The sequence below is a fragment of the Staurois parvus genome, unplaced genomic scaffold (genome assembly GCF_062004578.1).
Source record: "Staurois parvus isolate SC_StPar_1 unplaced genomic scaffold, SC_StPar_1.0 ptg000317l, whole genome shotgun sequence".
Taxonomy (NCBI): Eukaryota; Metazoa; Chordata; class Amphibia; order Anura; family Ranidae; genus Staurois; species Staurois parvus.
Genome location: NW_028318113.1, coordinates 9,992 through 32,622, shown reverse-complemented (window position 1 = coordinate 32,622; position 22,631 = coordinate 9,992). Strand labels below are relative to the sequence as shown.

Sequence of the window (22,631 nt, the reverse complement as noted above, 5' to 3'; positions counted from 1 at the left end):
AAAGTCATACACAAACCCATAAATGTCACTCAAATCTGTTGCATTGCTATGGATTTGGGAATCCTCCTTTCTGTGTCATTGTATTCCAACAGCGGAAATCCTCCCTCACCTTAACTCTCATGAGAATACACGGATCAGAGCTGCAGCGCTGATCAAACTGAAATTTTCCAGCAATCATAAAAAGATACAGTTTTCATGAACTGGATCATCCATACATGGACTGGAATTTCGATCCATGGCCAGCTTTATTACTTCTGCCTTGCAGTACTAGGGTCATTGGTTTGAATCCCAACCCTGAGTTTGCATGTTCACTCTGTGCTTGCCTGGGTTTTCTCCCACACTCCAAACACATGCTAGCAGTTAATTGACTGTATTTGTATGTATATGAGACAGGGACCTAGACATGCTTGTTGCATCATGTTAAATGTTCAAAGACCTTAAATCAATGATTATAGTTTAAGGCAGAGACATTCAAAGTATGGCCTACAGACCACAAGCATTCCTAAGGCATGTACCAGTTGGTAAGAACACAGAATGCGATGGAGTCTGATTGGTTGCTATTGGTTACTGCACATAAAGTAGATGGAAAAGCATCACACTGTATAACCAACATTCCAAATGGTACCTTCAACAGTGTTTTTGACTCTTTGGTGTTTAATTGTAAAAAATCTCAGTTAAAGGGACCTTTTTTTAAGTGTTTTCTGCAAGTGACTGCTAATCCACACTGCTTGTCCTTCCCTGGGTGGAGTCAAGTGGAGATTTCCCCAAGGGCTGATGTCAAGAGAGGGAATGACAGGAGAGGTAATGGTAATGTTGTTTGGTAGATCGACCTCTGTACAACCACAGTCCCCATACATGGATTGAAATTCCTTCAGTCCCTGCTGAACCAGCTGAATTTCAATCCATGTATCAGCTTTAGTGGGGTCAAACTGGAGTTTTTTTTTTATCACAGTGACAAGAAAGTTTGAAGGAGTAGGGTGGAATTTTTTTCTTTAACAAATTAAATTCTAACTGTGAATGTGGTACTTTAATGAAACCTGTTTAATCAGTCTGAGATTGTATTTAAATAGCAGGTCTGGAGGAAATTTAAGGACTTTTGAACAAACTTAGCTGACTAAGGCAAGAAAGAATGCTCAGATATGAACGAACATTCCAAGGGAAAATCTAACTGTTTATGGCCAGCTTTAGTTGTTCATGGATGGACTTTAGTTCTTTGAAAACTGCTGGTTTAAGGTACAGGTCAGTTATTGTCCAAGAGATCATTTATCCCATGGATCTTTTGTTCATCATCCCACTCCTATGTTACCCACAGACCTCAGAACTTTGTAACTGCTAACCTTGAATGTGGTTTTTGTTGGGGAAATAATGTACACATTGTTACATAGTTACCTAGTTAGTCTGGCTGAAAAAAGACAAAAGTCCATCTGGTTCAACCATAAAAAAAAAAAGTTATAATCCTATACCCACAGTTGATTCAGATGAAAGCAAAAAAACCCCATCAAAGCATTAGCCAATTTTGTCTTGCATGGGGAAAAAATTCCTTCCTGATCCCCCAAGAGGCAATCGGATATTCCCTGGATTAACTGTACCTATAAAAGTCTGTATGCAGTTATATTATGTGTATCTAGGAAAGAATCCTGGCCTTTTTTGGAGCAATCCACTAAGCTGGCCAGAACCAACTCTTGAGGGAGTCTATTCCACATTTTCACAGCTCTTACTGTGCAGAAACCTTCCCATATTAGGAGAATACAGTGAGGAACAGAAGTATTTGAACACCCTGCGATTTTGCAAGTTCTCCCACTTAGAAATCATGGAGGGGTCTGAAATTCACATTGTAGGTGCATTCCCACTCTGAGAGACAAAATTAAAAAAAAAAATTCAGAAAATCACATTGTATGATTTTTAAAGAATTTATTTGTCTTGCACTGCTGAACATAAGTATTTGAACACCTAAGAAACAGCAAGAATTCTGGCTCTCAAAGACCTGTTATTGTGCCTTTAAAAAGTCCACCTCTACTCCACTCATTAATCTAACTTAGTAGCACCTGTCTGAGCTGTTTAAAGACACCTGTCCACCCCAAAGTCAGTCAGACGCCAACTACTACCATGGGCAAGACCAAAGAGCTGTCAAAAGACACCAGAGACAAAATTGTGGACCTCCACAAGGTTGGAAAGGGCTACGGGGCAATTGCCAAGCAGCTTGGTGAAAATAGATCAACTGTTGGAGCAATTGTTAGAAAATGGAAGAGGCTAAAGACGACTGTCAGTCTCCCTCGGACTGGGGCTCCATGCAAGATCTCACCTCGTGGGGTATCACTGATGATAAGAAAGGTGAGGAATCAGCCCAGAACTACAAGGGAGGAGCTGGTCAATGACATGAAGAGAGCTGGGACCACAGTTTCAAAGGTCACTGTCGGTAGAACACTACGCCGTCATGGTTTCAAATCATGCATTGCACGGAAGGTTCCCCTGCTCAAGTCATCACATGTCCAGGCCCGTCTGAAGTTTGCCAATGACCATCTGGATGATCCAGAGGAGGCATGGGAGAAAGTAATGTGGTCAGATGAGACCAAAGTGGAACTTTTTGGTCTAAACTTCACTCGTCGTGTTTGGAGGAAAAAGAAGGATGAGTTGCATCCCAAGAACACCATCCCTACTGTGAAGCATGGAGGTGGTAACACCATTCTTTAGGGGTGCTTTTCTGCGAAGAGGACAGGACGACTGCACTGTATTAAGGAGAGGATGAATGGGGCCATTTATTGTGAGATTTTGAGCAACAACCTCCTTCCTTCAGTCAGAGCACTGAAGATGGGTCATGGCTGGGTCTTCCAACATGACAACGACCCGAAGCACACAGCCAGGATAACCAAGGAGTGGCTCCGTAAGAAGCATATCAAGGTTCTGGAGTGGCCTAGCCAGTCTCCAGACCTAAATCCAATAGAACATCTTTGGAGGGAGCTGAAACTCTGTGTTGCTCAGTGACAGCCCCGAAACCTGACAGATCTAGAGGAGATCTGTGTGGAGGAGTGGGCCAAAATCCCTGTTGCAGTGTGTACAAACTTGGTCAAGAACTACAGGAATTGGTGCCCAAAACTGAACTGCATATTCCAGATGAGGTCTTACTAATGATTTGTACAGGGGTAATATGATATCATTCTTTCTACCAGAACTCCCAGATCCTTCTCCACCACTGATTCCCCCAGTTGTACCCCCCTAGTATGTATGATGCATGCATATTCTTAGTCCCCAAGTGCATTCCCCCTGCTCCCTAAAATCTCCCCCCCGTTTTCATGTGCACTCCTGAACGCCCGATCGGTGTGCAACAAGCTTACCGCCATCCACGACCTCTTTGTTTCCCGCTCCCTCAACCTCCTGGCGATCACGGAAACCTGGATCCAGCCCACTGACTCTACCTCCCCTGCTGCACTCTCCTATGGAGGTCTCACCTGGACCCACTCACCCAGACCTAACGGTCGTAAAGGTGGTGGGGTTGGTCTGCTCCTGTCACCGCAGAGCACCTTCCGAGTCCTCCCAAACCCCCCCTCCCTATCCTTCTCCTCCTTCGAGGCCCACTGCATCCGACTATTCTCCCCAACCCCCCTGAAGATTGCTGTGATATACCGGCCTCCTGGATCCATACCCCGCTTCCTGGAAGACTTCTCCTCCTGGCTACCCTTCTTCCTCTCCTCTGAGCTACCCACCATCATTCTTGGGGATTTCAACATCCCTGTCAACCTTGACAACCCAGACACAGCCCGTCTCCTCCACTTAACCTCCTCCTTTGCACTTGCACAGTGCATACAATCCACCACCCACTCCGACGGTAATATCCTTGATCTTGTCTTCTCCAACCGCTGCGCTCCCCACAACCTCACTAACACCCCCTTCCCTCTCTCTGACCACAACCTGATCACCTTCTCTATCTCCTCGTCCTCCAACACCTACCCCTCCAAATGTCACACTACTACCAGCCGTAACCTCCGCAACCTTAACCCTGCCCCCCTCCACTCTGCAGCTGATCAACTCCACGACCGCATCCTCCCCCTGTCCTGCCCCGACTTGGCTATGATTGCCTACAACAACACGCTGTCAGCAGCCCTTGACTCACTAGCGCCTTTAACCACACGCAACATCAGACTCCGACCGCTCCAGCCCTGGCAGACTGATCACAGCAAAACCCTCAAACGACGCAGTCGTGCCCTGGAGCGACTATGGCGCAAAACAAAATCCCAACAAGCTTTCACCTGCTACAAATCTGCCTTCCGCACCTACACCTCCTCCCTCCACGCAGCCAAACAAGCCTACTTCCTGACCCTCATCAAGGCCCTCTCCTCCAATCCTCGCCGACTCTTCTCCACCTTCAACTCTCTACTCTCTCCACCCCCACCTCCACCCAGCACCTCACTCACCGCCCTTGATATTGCCAATCACTTCAAAAACAAGATTGACACAATTCGCAAGGACATTGCCGCAACTCACACGCCCTCTCAACCCGTCCCCTCTCACACAGCTACCCCATCATCCCCCCTCCCCCTCGACATTACCCGCAGGGACTTCGTCGCTGCTCAAACTCCCTCCAACCCCCTTCCCCCTCACTTAGCTACCCCCTCTTCACCCCTCTCCCACGGCCTCACCACTGCTCTGACCTCCTCTCCCACCCCACCCTACATTCCTCATACTGAAGCTCCCCCAACACTCCGCACCTTTGACCTTACTACCATCGAGGAAGTCTCCAAGATCCTCTCTGATGCCCGCCTCACCACCTGCCCCCTCGACCCTATCCCCTCACAATTCCTACGACCTCCCTCCCCCTCCATCCTACGCTCCCTCACCCACATCTTTAATCTCTCCCTCTCCTCCGGCACTTTCCCCTCCCCACTGAAGCATGCACACATCACCCCCATACTTAAAAAGCCCTCCCTGGACCCCAATGACCCGAACAACCTCAGACCCATCTCCCTGCTCCCACTTACATCTAAACTCCTCGAGCGCCTCGTCTACACCCGCCTATGCTCTCACCTCAACGACAACAACCTCCTCGATCCCCTACAGTCTGGCTTCCGCCCCCTACACTCCACCGAAACCGCCTTACTCAAACTCTCCAACGACCTTCTAACCGCCAAAGCTAATGGCCACTATTCAGTGCTCCTACTCCTTGACCTCTCTGCGGCCTTCGACACAGTTGACCACCCCCTCCTCCTCAAAATACTACACTCACTCGGCCTCAGAGATTCTGCTCTCTCCTGGCTCTCATCCTACCTGTCACAACGCTCTTTCAGCGTTACCTATAATGCTACCACCTCCCCCTCACTCCCCCTCTCTGTTGGGGTCCCTCAAGGCTCTGTCCTTGGGCCCCTTCTCTTCTCCATCTACACCTCCTCCCTTGGCCAACTCATACACTCTCACGGCTTCAACTACCACCTCTATGCCGACGACACACAAATCTATCTCTCAACCCCCCACCTCACCCCCTCGGTCTCTGCCCAAATCACACACCTACTGAGCGACATATCAGAATGGATGTCGCTCCACTTCCTTAAACTGAATCTCTCCAAAACCGAGCTCCTTGTCTTCCCCCCAGCCCGAACCCCACCCCCCATTGACTTCTACATCACATCCAACAACGCCAATATCAAACCCGCTCTGCAGGCCAGAGTACTTGGTGTCATTCTGGACTCCAACCTATCCTTCCAGCCCCAAGTCCAATCTTTAACAAACTCGTGCAGACTCCACCTCCGCAACATCGCCAAAATCCGCACGTTCCTAACCCCAGAAACCAATAAACAGCTCATCCACTCCCTCATCATATCACGACTCGACTACTGCAACTCCCTCCTCACTGGCCTGCCTCGCCGCTGGCTATCCCCGCTTCAGTCGATCCTGAATACGGCTGCCAGACTCATTCACCTTTCCAAACGCTCCGTTTCCGCCACCCCCCTCTGCCAATCCCTCCACTGGCTTCCGATTGCGCAACGGATCAAATTTAAAATCCTAACACTGACGTACAAAGCTGTCCACCATACTGCCCCGAACTACATCACTGACCTAATATCCAAGTACCACCCAGCACGCACACTCCGCTCCTCACAAGACCTCCTTCTCTCTAGCTCCCTGGTCTCCTCCTCCCATGCCCGCCTCCAGGACTTCTCCAGGGTGTCACCCATCCTCTGGAACTCCCTGCCCCAACCCATCAGATTATCACCTACTCTCCTCTCCTTTAGGCGCACCCTGAAAACCCATCTCTTCAGGGAAGCCTACCTCACCCCCTGCGGGTGACCTCCTCCACTCTTCCTACCACTCCATCCCCCACAGCTATCTCCTCCTGTACCACTATCCCATCCCTTCTAGATTGTAAGCTTGAAAGAGCAGGGCCCTCGATCCCCTCATGTTTTGCATTGTATTGGTATTGTTCTGTCACATGTTCTGTCCCCCTTTGTAATGTACAGCGCTGAGTGAACTATTGGCGCTTTATAAATACTGTATAATAATAATAATAATAACCTTACATTTATCAACAATAAACCTCATTTGCCACATAGTTGCCCAATTACACAGTGCATTGAGATTTGCGTGTAAGTTGAAGACATCCTGTAAGGACGTTATTCCACTGCACAGCTTGGTGTCATCTGCAAAGACTGAAATGGGATTTATAGTCCCAGTCCCTATATTGTTTATAAATATATTAAAAAGTAAGGGTCCCAACACTGAATCTTGGGGTACACCACTGACAACCCTAGACCATTCAGAGTATGAATCATAACCACTACTCTCTGAATACTGATTTTTCCAAGCCTGTATACTTTACCTTACACATTAGCCGTGTGTGGGGAACTGTGTCAAATAATTTAGCAAAATCCAAGTACACCACGTGCACCGCCACCCCTCTGTCCAAGGTTTTGCTCACCTCCTCATAAAAAGAAATCAATTTTATTTGACAACTTTTGTATTTCATGAATCCATGCTGTCTGTTGCTTAAACTATTTTTTTCCAGCAAGAGCTCATTTATGTGGTCTTTTATTAAACTCACCAGTATCTGCGCAACTATAGACGTTAAGCTAACAGGTCTATAATTGTAATGAAACCTGTTTAATATGTCTGGAATTCCATTCAGAAATTTGTAATATAAAGGCGTACCTTGGTTAATGGATGCCTCGGTTAACATAATTTTTGGTTTACAAATGAAAATCCATTGAAAATAATGCCTCGGTTTATGAATTTTTTTTGCAATACTAATGGATTAATTGGATTTCAATGCATTTACAGTTTTTTTTAATCATGTACCTGTACAGTACTATACCTTTAAAGTGCACTTTATAAAGAGTTTTGAACAGATAAGACTTTTTTTTACTTTTTGCTGACCTCCGGAACAGATTAATTGGTTTTCAATGCATTTACACATTTTTTTTCAATCATGTTCCTTTATGCCTTTAAAGTGCACTTTATAAAGAGTTTTGAACAGATAAAACTTTTTATGACTTTTTTCTTACCTCCAGAACGGATTTATTGGTTTTCTATGCATTTACAAATTAATTTTTAATCATGTCCCTGTACAGCATTTATGCCTTTATAGTGCACTTTATAAAGAGTTTTGAACAGATAAAATACTTTTTTTCTACTTTTTTGTGACCTCCGGAACAGATGAATTGGTTTTCAATGCATTCCTATGGGAAAAAGAGTTTCGGTTTATGAATTTTTCGCAATACGAAAAGTCTCACAGAACTAATTAAATTCATAAACCGAGGTACGCCTATACTCGGTTAAGACAAAACACATAGGTTAGTTATGACCAAGGGATCTTTCAGCAACTGGATCTTTTGTTCATCATCCCATGCCTACAGAATCCACAGACTTCAGAACTTTGTAAAGTAATGGTTCAAGGCAAAAGAACACATAGGTCAGTTACTGACCTAATTAAATTTAAATTACTATAAAATACTGACGACTGGAACAAGTATTTTGTAACTTTCTCTAGATCTGTAGCTAAAAGGATGGGATATCTCTATCTGCCCAAGTCTGTGCACAAACTGTGGTCATGTCCAGCACAATCACAAGATCTATATGAATATTGAATCCATAAATAATGTTGTATATGCTTCAGGGCTTCACTAGTTCCTTGGACAAAGACATTTCTTTTATTTTAAGTATTACTTTTCTTAAATGCTGTCAACATATGCTCACAATATGCATTGTTTAGAAACATTTTACTATTGTACAAACATCACAGTCTTTCTGTCCCTTGCAGACAGTTAACCATTTGGCACTGACATGCTTTCAAGTTCCAAGCCACAAGCCCACACAGTAATCTTAGAAGTCACATCTGGACAAAGCCCCTCTCCCCCACTAACAAAATGCAACAGGATGTGAAGATACCATCGCTGTTCTGTGGCAGTGTAGCTGGAATACAAATGAGCAGTAAAGAGCCCCATACAGTGCTGAGGAATTCAGCTGATGCTGGAGGACTACTTGACATGATCTCATTCAAAACTCAGCTTCTGGCCATGTCAATATTCCTGAATACTAACTCAGTCACCCCCAACAAATCCATATTGTGCACTGCTATCATGTATAAAAACTGGAGCAGCCGTGCATGGCAGCAAATCAGCTTCTAACTTCAGTTTGTTCAGTTAAACTTTAAGAATGAAAGCTATAAGCTGATTGGTTGTCATGCACAGCTTCTGTAGTCCTAGTTAAAGTCCCCTCAATGTGTGCATAAAGTTTAATAAGCAGAATGGGGAAGGGGATTGTTAATCAGCTCCGTGATCACTCCCCCCCTCCCCAGCATCCCTCCATAGAAGATCTTACCTCTGAGCTGGCACTGCACTCCAGCACACAGCAGCAAAACCAACAGCACCCGGCATGGCATTTCTAACTCTGCATAGAGTCCAAATCTGATGTGGCAGCTTGTTGGATGGAGGACAGGGAAGGGTGCCCGACTACTGATCCCAATTATTTATTTGTCATCCGTCATAGGATCTCCGTGCTTTTCCTGCCAGCAGCTGCTCCTAGCTTTGTCACCCAGCAAGATCTCCACTACTTCTCATTCAAGATCTTCATCCATCCAAAGTCCTCCAGCTCAACTACTCTGGGAGGTAGAAGGGGGAGTGGGATGAACCATTCACTTGCAGAGGGGGGCGTATCTAACAGGAGTATGGCTATAGCATGCAGTCCTACCTATGCTTTTCATTGTGTGAGCTGCAGGCTGTAATAAAAAGGGGATTTGTGCTGTCTGTGAGCTGTAGTCTGCAGAAATATGCTCAGCATGCAGGATTCCACAGCATACAGGGGAGAAAGGACCCCCTCGGGGAAGATGGTGTGGTCCATTAGGGTCTGGGATCTAAAGAAGCAAAAAAATTGTATTCCAGGAATGTTTGCTCTTTAGGCTGAGTATCACCCAATAGGGATTGCTGAAAGTGAAAATGTAAATTATATCCATGTACAGTATGGCATTTACCCTTATCCTACTGTATCATGTATGTGTATATATATATCTATCTATCATGTAAGTACTATCTATCTAATGTGTGTATATATATATATATATATATATATATATATATATACAGTACAGTATATAAAACGGGCTTTATTTTAAACGATACCGTCAACATATATAGCAATGCATGAACAGACAAGTCTGGGAAACTCAGATAGATTAAAGTTAGGGATCACACTTAATAGAGGTGCCGTGATGTAACAATATGGTACCGCATTTACAGTGTTTGCAAATGTATGCAACCAAAAGCTTTGTTTTGTATAATTCTCTGCCCATATGCACCTTTCCTAGTTACAAGCAGATCAGAGAAGCTGCTACCTTTGCAATGTATATTTATACTGTATATACACTTGCCAGGCCCCTTTATTAGATACACGTTATAAGTGCCAAGAAAATATCCCCCACACCATTACACCACCACCAGCCTGAACCATTGATACAGGCAGGATGGATCCATGCATTCATGTTGTTTATGCCAAGTTCAGACCCTAACATCTGAATGTCACAGCAACCAGTCTGCCTATTCTCCTCTGACATCAACAAGGTATTTTTGTCCTCATAACTGCCGCTCACTGGATATTTTCTCTTTAACAGACCATTCTCTGCAAACCCTAGAGATGGTTGTGCTTGCAAATCCCAGTAGGTCAGAAGTTTTTTAAATACATAGACCAGCTTGTCTGGCACAAACAACCATGCCACGCTTAAAGTCACTTAAATTCCCTTACTTTACCATTCTGATGTTTGGTTTGAACTTCAGCAAGTTGTCTTCACCATGTCTAGATGCCTAAATGCATAATTGCGTGATTAGCAATTCGTGCTACTAAGCAATTGAACAGGTGTAGCTAATAAAGTGGCCAGTGAGTGTGTATATATATATATATATATATATATATGTATATATATATATATATATATATATATATATATATATAAAAATTTGTAATTAACTCTTGTTATCGTTCTTGCAATATCTATAGAAAGTGACCTTTTCTTTCACTGATCTACCAGGTAACAATAATGATTGTTTTCCATTCAACTTTTCCTTAACAACCTGATAATTATGTTATCAGTTATCATGAGCAGGGCTATAATTTTAAGGTCGATGTCCTCTCTCACTGGAGGCTCCTGGCAGATATTTTACACATTCTTCATGGTAAACCTGTCCTTGGATAATTGTGAAAGCTGCTATTGTATGGCTATCTTTCTGAGAATGCTAGTCACCTGGCATATACTGATCCTTTGGTTTCGGTACAGGGGTGGACTGACCATTTGGAAACTCGGGCACTGCCCGAGGGCCTGGGGTCAGTAGGAGGCACCATTGGATGCCCCTGGTACCTTTTTCATAGGCTTTTTTGAGTTTGAGCAAGGACACAGGGGCCCCATGATCCCCTATTGTCCGGGGGCCCCATGAGTTGTCAGTCCGCCCCTGTTTCGGTATTTTAGTCACTGACCTAGAAAAGTTGGCAGAGAAGGATTTCTGATTTTTTTTTTACTCTTAGGCCTCATGCACACTGGATGTTTTTTCAGCTGCTCCCAGTGGTGTTTGGTGTTTTTTTCTGCATTTAAATGCCCTGCATGTTAATTTGTCTATTTGTTAAGAGGCAGGAAAAAAAACCACTGCCAGTATGCCTAGGAGCAGTGTTGTTTTGGCAGAAAAAGGTGCCTGTAAACACATCTAAATGTAAATTAACACTAGGCGTCTTTAACACTTGAGCGTTAATTCAATGCAAAGGCCAGAATAAATTATAATTATGGCCAAGAAAATGAATTAATGTCCAATTGCATGACGCGCCTAAACGCGTTATGCACTTTCACAATGCAAGTGTACAATCCAAACGCACACGTTCCTACGTTAAAAATGGCTGTGTGTATAAGTGGGTGCTGCAGCGACCATTGGCTGGAACTGAACAGAATCAGCAAGGGAGAATATTCATAAATAGGGCAACACTCATAAAAATGTTGATAATAATAATTGCTACTCAACCACTGGGTGTAATACTAAAAAGTGCAAAAATGTTAAAGTGCCAAATTAAATAATACAAATATATATGTTAGGAACCGCCTGGCAGTGTCTCTAGCAGCCCACAGCACGGATTTACTCAGGTCGCGGGGTCTAAGTCCCAGCCTGCTATTCACCAGGGCCCCTGATGGTGGGGATGGACTTGGTGCAGACTGGAACCAGGTCGCGACCCCCGAGTGCATCCGGCTGTGGTAGAGAGCACCGGCAGGGGACTGGGGAATGGAGTCTGATGGGAAGAGGCAGGCAGACTTACTAATAGTGATCCATGCGGGATGGATCGGCGGATGAAGTAAACGTAGTCAGGCAGGCCGGGTCGGTAACGTGCGGGCAGCGAGGTACAAGAGGAGCAGGCAGAGACTGGTCAGGGTCACAAGCCAGGTTCAGCAAGTTGCGGGCAGCGCGGTACCAAGGATCAGGCAGAAGAATAGTCAGGCAATCCAGGGGTTAATCAGGAGAATCAGGTCAGGTACAAGCAGAGATCAGCAACGGAATAACACAGGAACACAATCAGGAACAGAGCAGGTAAGACCAAACAGCAATTTGACATACCTGGTTCCTCGTTTAAATAGCTCGCCCTGCGCTGTCATTGGTGCCAGGCGCTTGTCCGCGATCGCGAGTGCGCATGTGCGAACACCGCCGCTGCCATGCACGCCCAGGTTCCGATGCTCGTCCGCTAGCAAGGACTGGTGCTCTGCGCATGCGCCACCCGGTGCGATGCTGCAGAACACCCGCGTCCTGACATTGCCCCCTCCCTACGGGCAGCCGCCAGATGCCCAATTGTTCTCTCTTGTGTGGATGGTTATCAAAAAATTCCCGGATCAGCCTAGGGGCATGAACGTTCTGGGCAGGTTCCCATGAATTCTCTTCCGGACCATACCCCTTCCATTTAATTAGAAATTGGGTCTGGCCTCCCCTCCTCCTGCAGTCTAGAATTGTCTCAATCTCAAATTCTTCTTCCCCATCAACGTTTATGGCCTCCAGGGGCCTAGATCTCCGGTTCGGGAATAAGTCCGGTGCCGCGGACTTCAACAAGGATACGCGAAATACTGGGTGAAGTTTAAACGATTCAGGAAGTATGAGCTCGTACTCTACCTCGTTAACCTTTCTTTTCACTTTAAATGGACCCATAAATCTTGGTCCCAATTTCCTTGATGGACATGTCATCTTTAGATTTGTTGTGGCCAACCAGACCTGGTCCTCCGGGTGCAGAACAAGCTCACCTCTTCTTTTATCAAAGGCTTTCTTACTGCCCTCCTGAGCCTTCATGATCGCCTCTTGTAAGACCCTATTATTTGTTGAAAAGAATTGCAACATGTCTTGTGTAGCTGGTACCGAACTTTCTGGAATCGTGTCAGGTAAAAAGGTCGGGTGGAACCCATAATTGGCAAAAAATGGGGATTGTTGAGTAGCTGAGTGGTTTGCGTTATACGCGAATTCGGCCAGAGTTAAAAGAGTTAGCCAATCGTCCTGAAGGAATGATGTATAGCATCGGAGATACTGTTTCAAGGTTTGGTTTGTACATTCCGTCTGTCCATTGGTCTGTGGGTGGTATGCTGAGGATAATGATAACTTGATTCCCAGGGTCTCGCATAGTGCCTTCCAAAACTTGGAGGTGAACTGGACTCCTCTATCCGAAACGATATCTTTTGGAATTCCATGAAGTCTCACCACCTCTTTCACAAAAATTTGAGCTGTCTCTGCAGCAGATGGTGTGTTCTTACGAGGCGAGAAATGGGCCATCTTGGATAGGCGGTCCACTATCACGAAAATGGCTGTATGATCCTGAGATGGTGGGAGCTCCACAATGAAATCGATGGAGATCATCTCCCACGGCCTGTTAGGTACGGGTAAAGGTCGCAACAGACCCCAGGCCTTGCTCCTGGAGGGCTTATTCCTTTGACAGACCGTACAGGTCTTCACATAAGCCTCGCAATCCTTTGACATGCTGGGCCACCAGAACACACGTTGCAGAAGTTCCAATGTCTTCCGGACCCCGAAGTGGCCTGCCAGAGGATGGTCATGGCAGTGACCCAAGACTGCGGTGCGGGATTCTTCAGGTACCATGATTCGTCCCTCTTTCCACCACAATCCTTCCTTATTCTGTAGTGACACACCCGGAAAGTTTGGAATTCCTATGGATGCTGCCTGTATTTGGGGTAGCTCGGTTTGTAGCGCAAGAAAATTTCCAGACAACAAAATGGTGTCAGGTTTGTGGGGTTCTTCCGGATCCTCGAACATACGCGAGAGTGCATCCGGTTTCGTGTTCTTTGATCCGGGCTTATATGTAATGTGGAACACAAATCGAGAGAAGAAGAGTGCCCACCTAGCCTGACGTGGTCTCAAGCGTTTTGCCGTTCTTAAGTACTCAAGGTTCTTATGGTCCGTGAAAATTAGTATCGGGTGCACGGCACCTTCCAGTGGGTACCTCCATTCTTCCAATGCTGCCTTGATGGCCAGAAGTTCTCGATCCCCTATGTCATAATTCCTTTCTGCAGATGACAGTTTTCTGGAGAAGAATGCCACGGGATGCATCAACTCCTTAATGCCCTTCCTTTGGGATAGTACGGCCCCTACCGCGTTTTTGGATGCGTCCACCTCCAAGATGTAGGGTAGTGAGGAATCCGGATGACTTAATACAGGAGCCTCGGTGAACAATCTTTTCAGCGACTTGAAGGCTCCTTGCGCCTCAGGTGTCCACCTGAAACGCACTCCTTGTTTGGTAAGTTGAGTGATGGGGGATACCAGGCCTGAAAAATTCTTAATAAATTTCCGATAGAAATTGGCAAAGCCAATGAACCACTGCACACCCTTTTTATCCATCGGCACTGGCCATTCCAGAATTGCAGAGATCTTTTGGGGGTCCATAGCTACTCCGGTAGTTGAAACGACTAGGCCTAAAAAGGGGATACTGTGCTGCTCAAAACTGCATTTCTCTGCTTTTGCATATAGGCCATGTAAACGGAGCCGTTCCAGCACACTTCTAACATGGCCCCATGCTCCTCCAGGGACGCAGAAAAGATTAAAATATCATCAAGATAGATGACCACAAAAATATCCAAGAAGTCCCTGAACACGTTGTTAATGAAGTGCTGGAAAGTCGCTGGGGCGTTGCATAGACCGAAGGGCATTACCAAGTACTCAAAGTGCCCAAACCTCGTACGGAAAGCAGTTTTCCATTCATCTCCCTCCCGAATACGGACCAGGTTGTAAGCCCCCCTTAAATTCAGTTTCGTGAAAACAGACGCTGTCTTAAGTCGCTGAAACAGTTCCGGTACTAAGGGAAGTGGGTAACGGTTTTTTACTGTAATTTTGTTGAGCTCCCTGTAGTCCACACAGGGTCTCAAGGATCTGTCTTTCTTCTCCACGAAGAAAATACCTGCTCCGGCCAGAGACGTGGAGGGGCGTATGAACCCTTTCTGGAGGTTCTCCTCAATATATTCCTTGAGTACCCCCAGTTCCCTTTCTGACAAGGGGAAAATTCGCCCGAAAGGTACCTCAGATCCCGGAAGTAGGTTGATCGGACAGTCATAGGCCCTGTGCGGGGGAAGGTCGTCAGCTCCTCGTTTACTAAATTATTATTATTATTATTATTATACAGTATTTATAAAGCGCCAATAGTTCGCTCAGTGCTGTACATTACAAAGGGAGACAGAACATGTGACAGAACAATACCAATACAATGCAAAACATGAGGGGATCAAGGGCCCTGCTCTTTCGAGCTTACAATCTAGGAGTCAAGGAAGTTATGGTAGACTGGGGGAACGAGTTGTGTCAACTCTGTGTCAGTATCCACACATAATAGTGTGCGTGGAGCCACCGCTCGGGTGGACAGCAGTGCTCCCGGCAGTATGGTGAGCTGAACTGGAGGGTACCAGCTTTCCAATTAATCTGGGGGTCGTGGGCCTGCAGCCACGGAAGCCCCAGAATAATTGGAAACAGAGGGGATGTGATAGCATCCAAACGAAGAAATTCCTGATGAGTCCCGGTAATTGTTACACAGAGAGGTGGGGTCTCCCAGTCCACCACCCCTGACTTGATTCAGGACCCATCAGCCAAGAAAATGTTAAACCCACATTCCTTAACCTGTAGGGGAATCTGGAATCGAGCTGCAAAATCCAAATCCACAAAACAACTACAGGCCCCGGAGTCAACGATCGCTGTTGCCATCACGACCCTTCCAGGGAGCTGGAATGAGATGGGTACTGCTAAGTAACTGACACTGTGACTGACTGTAGCAGATGTGGCAGAGTAAACAGATGCGCACTTACCCACTTTCACCGGACAGGAACGTACCATGTGGCCCGCTTCCCCACAGTAGAGGCACAGGTTGTTGCGTCGGCGTCTATAGCGTTCTTCAGGTGTTAAGGAGGGATGAGCTAGTCCCACTTGCATCGGCTCAGGTGGATCTAGAGTTCCTGGGTTGTGATCCCCAGTAGGGCTACTGGCCTGCCCTGAAGCACGGGGTAACATCCATGCAGGCCTCAGACCCTGGCCTGACCTTTCCATCCTGCGCTCCCGCAAGCGTCGATCGATCTGGATAGCCAGGGTAATGAGTTCTTCTAGCGTGGCTGGTATGCCTACCCTGGCCAGTTCGTCCTTTAGGACTCGGATAGGCCTATGCAGAACTGATTGTGCAAGGCCGCATCGTTCCACTGTGTGTCTCCCATCCAGCGCCTGAATTCCGCTGCGTACTCCTCGGCTGTCCTACGACCCTGTCTGAGGGCTTGAAGGGCTGACTCTGCTGATGCTGCTCGTTCAGGATCATCATACAGAAGGCCCATCGCTTCGAAGAATGCTGATACTGACTCCAGCTGCGGTGGTTGCTGGGTCTCCAGTAACCGGTGAGCCCATTCTTGGGGTTCGTCCAGCAACAGAGAAATGACGAAGCCCACCTTTACGGATTCTGTGGCGAATGTTTGTGGCTGCAGCCTGAAGTACAGCTGGCAGGCATTACGGAAAGCTCTGAACTTCGTGCGATTCCCATTGAATCGCTCTGGAATAGGAACATGGGGTTCCGGCATAGGTGTACTGTTAGGAACCGCCTGGCAGTGTCTCTAGCAGCCCACAGCAGAACACCTGCGTCCTGACAATATACTTGTAAATATAATGTGCCACTACATAAGTGACTCATAAACCGTGCCCACACACTATAAATGATGCAAACCCCCTACAAAAGAAAAAAGGGGTAAACAAAAAGTGCTTATGTGCAATAAAGTGTCCACACTTCAAATACCACTCAAATAATCAAACAAAACGTCCATGAAACAATTGATAAGTGATGTATAAATTCATGCAATGTGCAATGGTGCTTGTAATTCCGTGATCGTATCAACACTCTTCTTCTATTAAGGCTAGATTGCCTCCTCACTTCCTCCCGGTGACCCCCAGGGGCCAAACAGCTTTCATGATCACCCTGGATCCTTAATCCCAAAGACAGGTAACCATCCTCATGTTGTGGATCTCCTATGGTGCTCCCGTTGCCCCAAACCGGAAGCTTCTGAAGAACAATAGCTGACCAGCCCAGTGAGCCAAAAAAAGATCCTCTAAGTAGGGGCGGACTGACAACTCATGGGGCCCCCGGGCAATAGGGGATCATGGGGCCCCCGTGTCATTGCCAAAACTCAAAAAAGCCTATTAAAAAGGTTCCAGGGGCATCTCATGGGGCCCCCTACTGACCCCGGTCCCTCGGGCAGTGTCCGAGTTTCCAAATGGTCAGTCCGCCCCTGTCTCTAAGCGCAGTATTACTTTACTAAGACTCCTTTAATATAAGCAAAAAGAATGCCACTCATGTTCCAGCAGTTCTCCCTCCTCACCGATGTGTGGATGTACTGCATGTGTAGGAACTTCCTGGGTATACTAAGATAACGGCAAACGCCGGACGTGCGTCACCGCGCACCGGAAGCTGTGTATTGGCGTAACTACGCGTTACGTCACAGTCTACTCGTGACTTCCTTGGGTTATCACCATAGGAACGCAGCTCCTCCCTTATATAACGGACCTACTCATTGATGACACTTACGGCACATCTCCCCTAGTAATTAGTGGCACCGCGGCCATTTTATTGAAGCACGCCTCTATTTAAAAAATATACAGTAGACATAATAAAGTATGGGGAATGGAAAAACATGCCTAAATCCACAATACCCCAGTATTATGTCATTGCACGGAGCCCTGTTGAATTACATAACTAAATATATCTTTATTAGAATAATGGATTAAAAAACAATTAAACTACAAATATATAATGGTTCATAAATTATTTTGTTTCTAAAACAAACCCTAGGGAGTGGATACCACTAACTCTACCTAACACTCAGAATAAAAAAATAAAAAAAAAAATCTCCTCAAAATAGAATACTCCTAAAGATAAAATATATATAATATAAAATAAAATCCAATATTAAAATCTACATTAAAAAATCTGCAACAAAAAATCTATTCCTTCTTCATGCAATCTATCCACACATTAACATAGATCACTAAATCCATACTCAATATTACACATAAATATAAATGAAGGCATATTATAAAACATATAAAATAAATAATTATAAAATATATAAAAGATATAAAAACAGCCATATGAATTAAAATCAATAGTGACTACCCACTTTTTTTATATTGAGACACTCCTTTTGCACAAAAGTTTTTTTTGCACCTAAAAAGTTTTTTATATTTTTCTGTGGTATTGGTATATATATATTTTTTTTTTCTGGACTTATGATTTGATGATTTCCTTACATATATTTATATATATTTACTAGCGCAAATTATTTATTAATTGGTACACTTTATATATGGTGGTTTTTTTGCAGCTGGTACACTATTAGTAAGTTATACAATTTTGACCATAGGCGCTATTATTAATTTTTCTTACTACCCACAAATGAATTAAAAATCACTAATAAAACAATATAGGTCGAATTTGACATTCAACCCCTTGGGGACCTGCGTTTGCATAAAGTAAATCCACCTGGACTCAGCCTGACTCAAAGATTTAACGCATTATGCACTTTTACAATGCAAGTGTACAATCCAAACGCACATGTTCCTGCGTTAAAAATGGCTGTGTGTATAAGTGGGTGCTGCAGTGACCATCGGCTGGAACCGAACAGAATCAGCAAGGGAGAATGTCACCAGCACACCGAGGATCACCAAAACTTTTATCTTCAGAGAAGCCTATCCTGCCTTCACTTAAAAACTGTACATGTATTTTCTCCATTGGCTCATCCTCCACAGTTATTAACATTTGTATCTCTTGACTGTCCCCTTTTAGATTGTAAGCTCTGATGAGCAGGGCCCTCTGATTCCTCCTGTATTCAATTGCATTGTCACTGTACAGTTTACCCTCACATTGTAAAGCGCTGCACAAACTGTTGGCGCTATATAAATCCTGTATATTAATAAATAATAATAATACAGTATTTCCTCTAGAGCAGCGTTTTTCAACCACTGTGCAGCGGCACACTAGTGTGCCGTGAGATATTGTCTGATGTGCCGTGGGAAAAATTGCAATTTCATCCATAACATGTGGCCTCGGCTCACAAATGGACCAATCATTAGAACAGCAATGGGCAAACTACGGCCCGGCGGACCTTTTAATCCGGCCTGCGGAGCGTGATACTGTCAGGATGATCTGTCCCCCTCGACATATCTGCGCATGTGCCGGAGATCGCCGATCGGCTGCTAATGCCTGAAACTGGCACATGCGCAGATACGTCGAGGGGGACAGATCCTCATAGGAGACAGATTTTCATGCTACACCGGAACGGCGAGAGGAACGCGCGGAGCAAAGGTAAGTGAATTGACACAGGGGGGGCTTGGGGACTTAATATGGGGGATGAATTAATATGGGGGATGAATTACTATGGGGGATGAATTACTATATGGGGGATGAATTACTATGGGGGATGAATTACTATATGGGGGATGAATTACTATAGGGGGGATGAATTACTATGGGGGATGAATTACTATATGGGGGATAAATTACTATATGGGGGTGAATTACTATGGGGGATGAATTACTATATGGGGGATAAATTACTATGGGGGATTAATTACTATATGGGGGATGAATTACTATATGGGGGATGAATTACTATGGGGGATGAATTACTATAGGGGGGATGAATTACTATATGGGGGATGAATTACTATATGGGGGATGAATTACTATGGGGGATGAATTACTATATGGGGGATGAATTACTATGGGGGATGAATTACTATATGGGGGATTAATTACTATGGGGGATGAATTACTATGGGGGATGAATTACTATATGGGGGATGAATTACTATGGGGGATGAATTACTATATGGGGGATTAATTACTATGGGGGATGAATTACTATATGTGGGATTAATTACTATGGGGGATGAATTACTATGGGGGATGAATTACTATATGGGAGATTAATTACTATGGGGGATGAATTACTATGGGGGATGAATTACTATATGGGGGATGAATTACTATGGGGGATGAATTACTATATGGGGGATTAATTACTATGGGGGATGAATTACTATATGTGGGATTAATTACTATGGGGGATGAATTACTATATGGGGGATGAATTACTATATGGGGGATGAATTACTATGGGGGATGAATTACTATATGGGGGATTAATTACTATGCTTACTATGGGGGAATATTACTATACTTACTATGGATGACACATACACATCATTCATCTACTCTTGGTCCGGCCCCCGGGTCCAATTATAAAATACTTTATTATTTCATAATAAAGTAATTATAAAATAATTTCTTTGTGTTTGATTCCTATTCAAGAGAATTACTTTATATATATAGTCAATATAGGCACAGAGGTAAATTTTTTTAACATTTTCTAATGGTGCCTCGTGATTTTTTTTTCATGAAAAAAGTGTGCCTTTGCACAAAAAAGGTTGAAAAACACTGCTCTAGAGAGCCTTTTGTTTCTTTGAGTTGATTTATTTTTTTCTATCTTTTGTAAACAATTTAAGAAAGCTTCACTGAAATTTTCTTTCAAGATCGAATCAATATTATTTTGATCAGGGGTCCTTTGGCTGGCCTTACATTATGCAATTTTCTTTACCTTCAACCTGTGGTTGAAGGAAAAATATTGCTCAGTTCCAGTCAGAGTTGGTTGGGGAATCCCTCATGCTGTTCTATTGTATTCTGACAGTGGGGGCTAACAGAATACAATGATCATGGCTGGCTGCTAGAGCAGCAGTGATTGAATGAGAAAAACCAGACGGGCTGCTTGTACTAAAATTGATCAATAGATTGACTTCAGTACAACCAGACCATAGATGGATACAAATTCAGCTGGATCCTGCTAAACTATTTTGATATGTCTCCTAGATTGTAAGCTCCAAAGAGCAGGGCCCTCAATCCCCTCATGTTTTGCATTGTATTGGTATTGTTCTGTCACATGTTTTGTCCCCCTTTGTAATGTACAGCGCTGAGCGAACTATTGGCGCTTTATAAATACTGTATAATAATAATAATATGTCTATGGCCAGCTTTAATCAGCACTGGGCCCATAGGCCAGTACCTTTTCTGCCTGTTTGGTAATCTGGCACTGCTGCAGCCTCCTGGGAGATGGGATGTAATTGGGATGGGACACATCATTCTGGCTTAGGATAGGACGGTGGAAGGGGTCTAGGCCAAAAAAAAGGAAAACAATACCAGCAATTCTGCTTGGATGGGGGTGTTAAAATGGAATTTATCCATTTTGGGAGTTAAGCTCCATTTTAAAATGAATGTAGTTATTTTTTTTAATCAACAAATAACCACAGTACATTCACTAGTGTTTTGTTTTTATAGCTGCTTGGTGTTCAGCTTTAGCTTCACTTAGGTTATTTTATTAGTCCTTTAAATACATATGCAAAGATTAGCATTCCAAAAACTGTGTTTAATTGTGTAATTGAAAGCTGAACACACACTTTAAAGAAAAGATAAAATGACTAGACAAAGGGAAATGTATATATAGTGCACAGATATGAAGGTCTGAGGTGGTGGCTTAGCGTCTCTGTTTGCCTAATGTTTTAATTTAGGACTTTGACCATTGTATTATTTTTTCTATAGACTTACCTTGTATAGGCTGATTTTGTTATCCAGTTTAAAATTTCAGAGACTTTGACAATACACATTACTGGCCAACTAGTCAGTTTTCACTCAGATAATGTCTCTTTGCTGGCTGGTTATAGGTACATATTTACACAGAGGCATACCTGAAATCCAAGGGCAGTGATGCAAATTTGTAAAAGTTTTATCCCTACCATATGTTGTACAACAGTTCCCATAGTCCTGTTTAGTTTTTCAGTGTCAAATTTTGAATTTATACAACTGTCTTAATTAAGCATACTAGAGGGTCAAAATAATACAATATAATGCGAAAGAATAGCTAGCAAGCAGATGGATATGGCAGTAATGTATGGACCCCATGTGCTGGGTGGGTGCAGCGTGTTGTTGTGGGCAGGAAGCAAACAGAGTTCCAATTTGCAAAAAGATAAGGTATTGTAAAAGTAATTCAACAGTACAAACAGTCCCGATAGGGAGGCTCACCCAACCAGGAACACTTACAGGGCTGCAGACAGTGTATCCTAGCAGTAAGAAGTCTCAGTGATGCCGACAGCTTCTGCCACAAGGAACAAAGTGTGGCCTGGCCAATCAAAAAGATGAAACTTCCTGGAAAGGTAGACGTAGTCTCTGCTCTTTCCTTACTCTTCCAGAACCTGTCCCTATCAAGTGTACTGTCCCTGCCAGATGGGAAACCTGTCCCTACTCTAGCAATTTGCATAAAGCAGGCCAAAACCCAGGGTCAGAGACTTAAGTAGACTCAATTTGACCCAGGATGGCCACTTGGGTCACACGGAACAAGAACATCCAAATGGATCACTGTCCTGTGTGCCCAAGGAAGTCATAAAGAAACCCTGTTTCCCTTCACTTCCTCTCTCCTCTGCATTGCCACCAACTGCAGTCAACAATGCAGACTGCACCTGCCTACACTTGGCCTAATAGACCCAGTGATAGTATAACTTCTTTCAGGGGCGGACTGACAACTCATGGGAACCCCAGGCAATAGGGGATCATGGGGCCCCTGTGTCCTTGCCCAAACT

The 22,631-nt window shown here is 44.5% G+C and overlaps 1 protein-coding gene across 1 annotated transcript in view; it reads right to left on the bottom strand.

Moving 5' to 3' along the window:
• Nucleotides 1-9,047, bottom strand: part of LAMA1 (laminin subunit alpha 1) — a 250,596-nt gene extending 241,549 nt beyond the window's left edge. Inside the window, exon 1 of the mRNA XM_089683630.1 lies at nucleotides 8,803-9,047. Within this exon, the coding sequence (XP_089539756.1) occupies nucleotides 8,803-8,863 (61 nt within the window). The 5' untranslated portion in view covers nucleotides 8,864-9,047. The remainder of the gene's footprint in view (nucleotides 1-8,802) is intronic.
• Nucleotides 9,048-22,631: the final 13,584 nt, after the last annotated feature.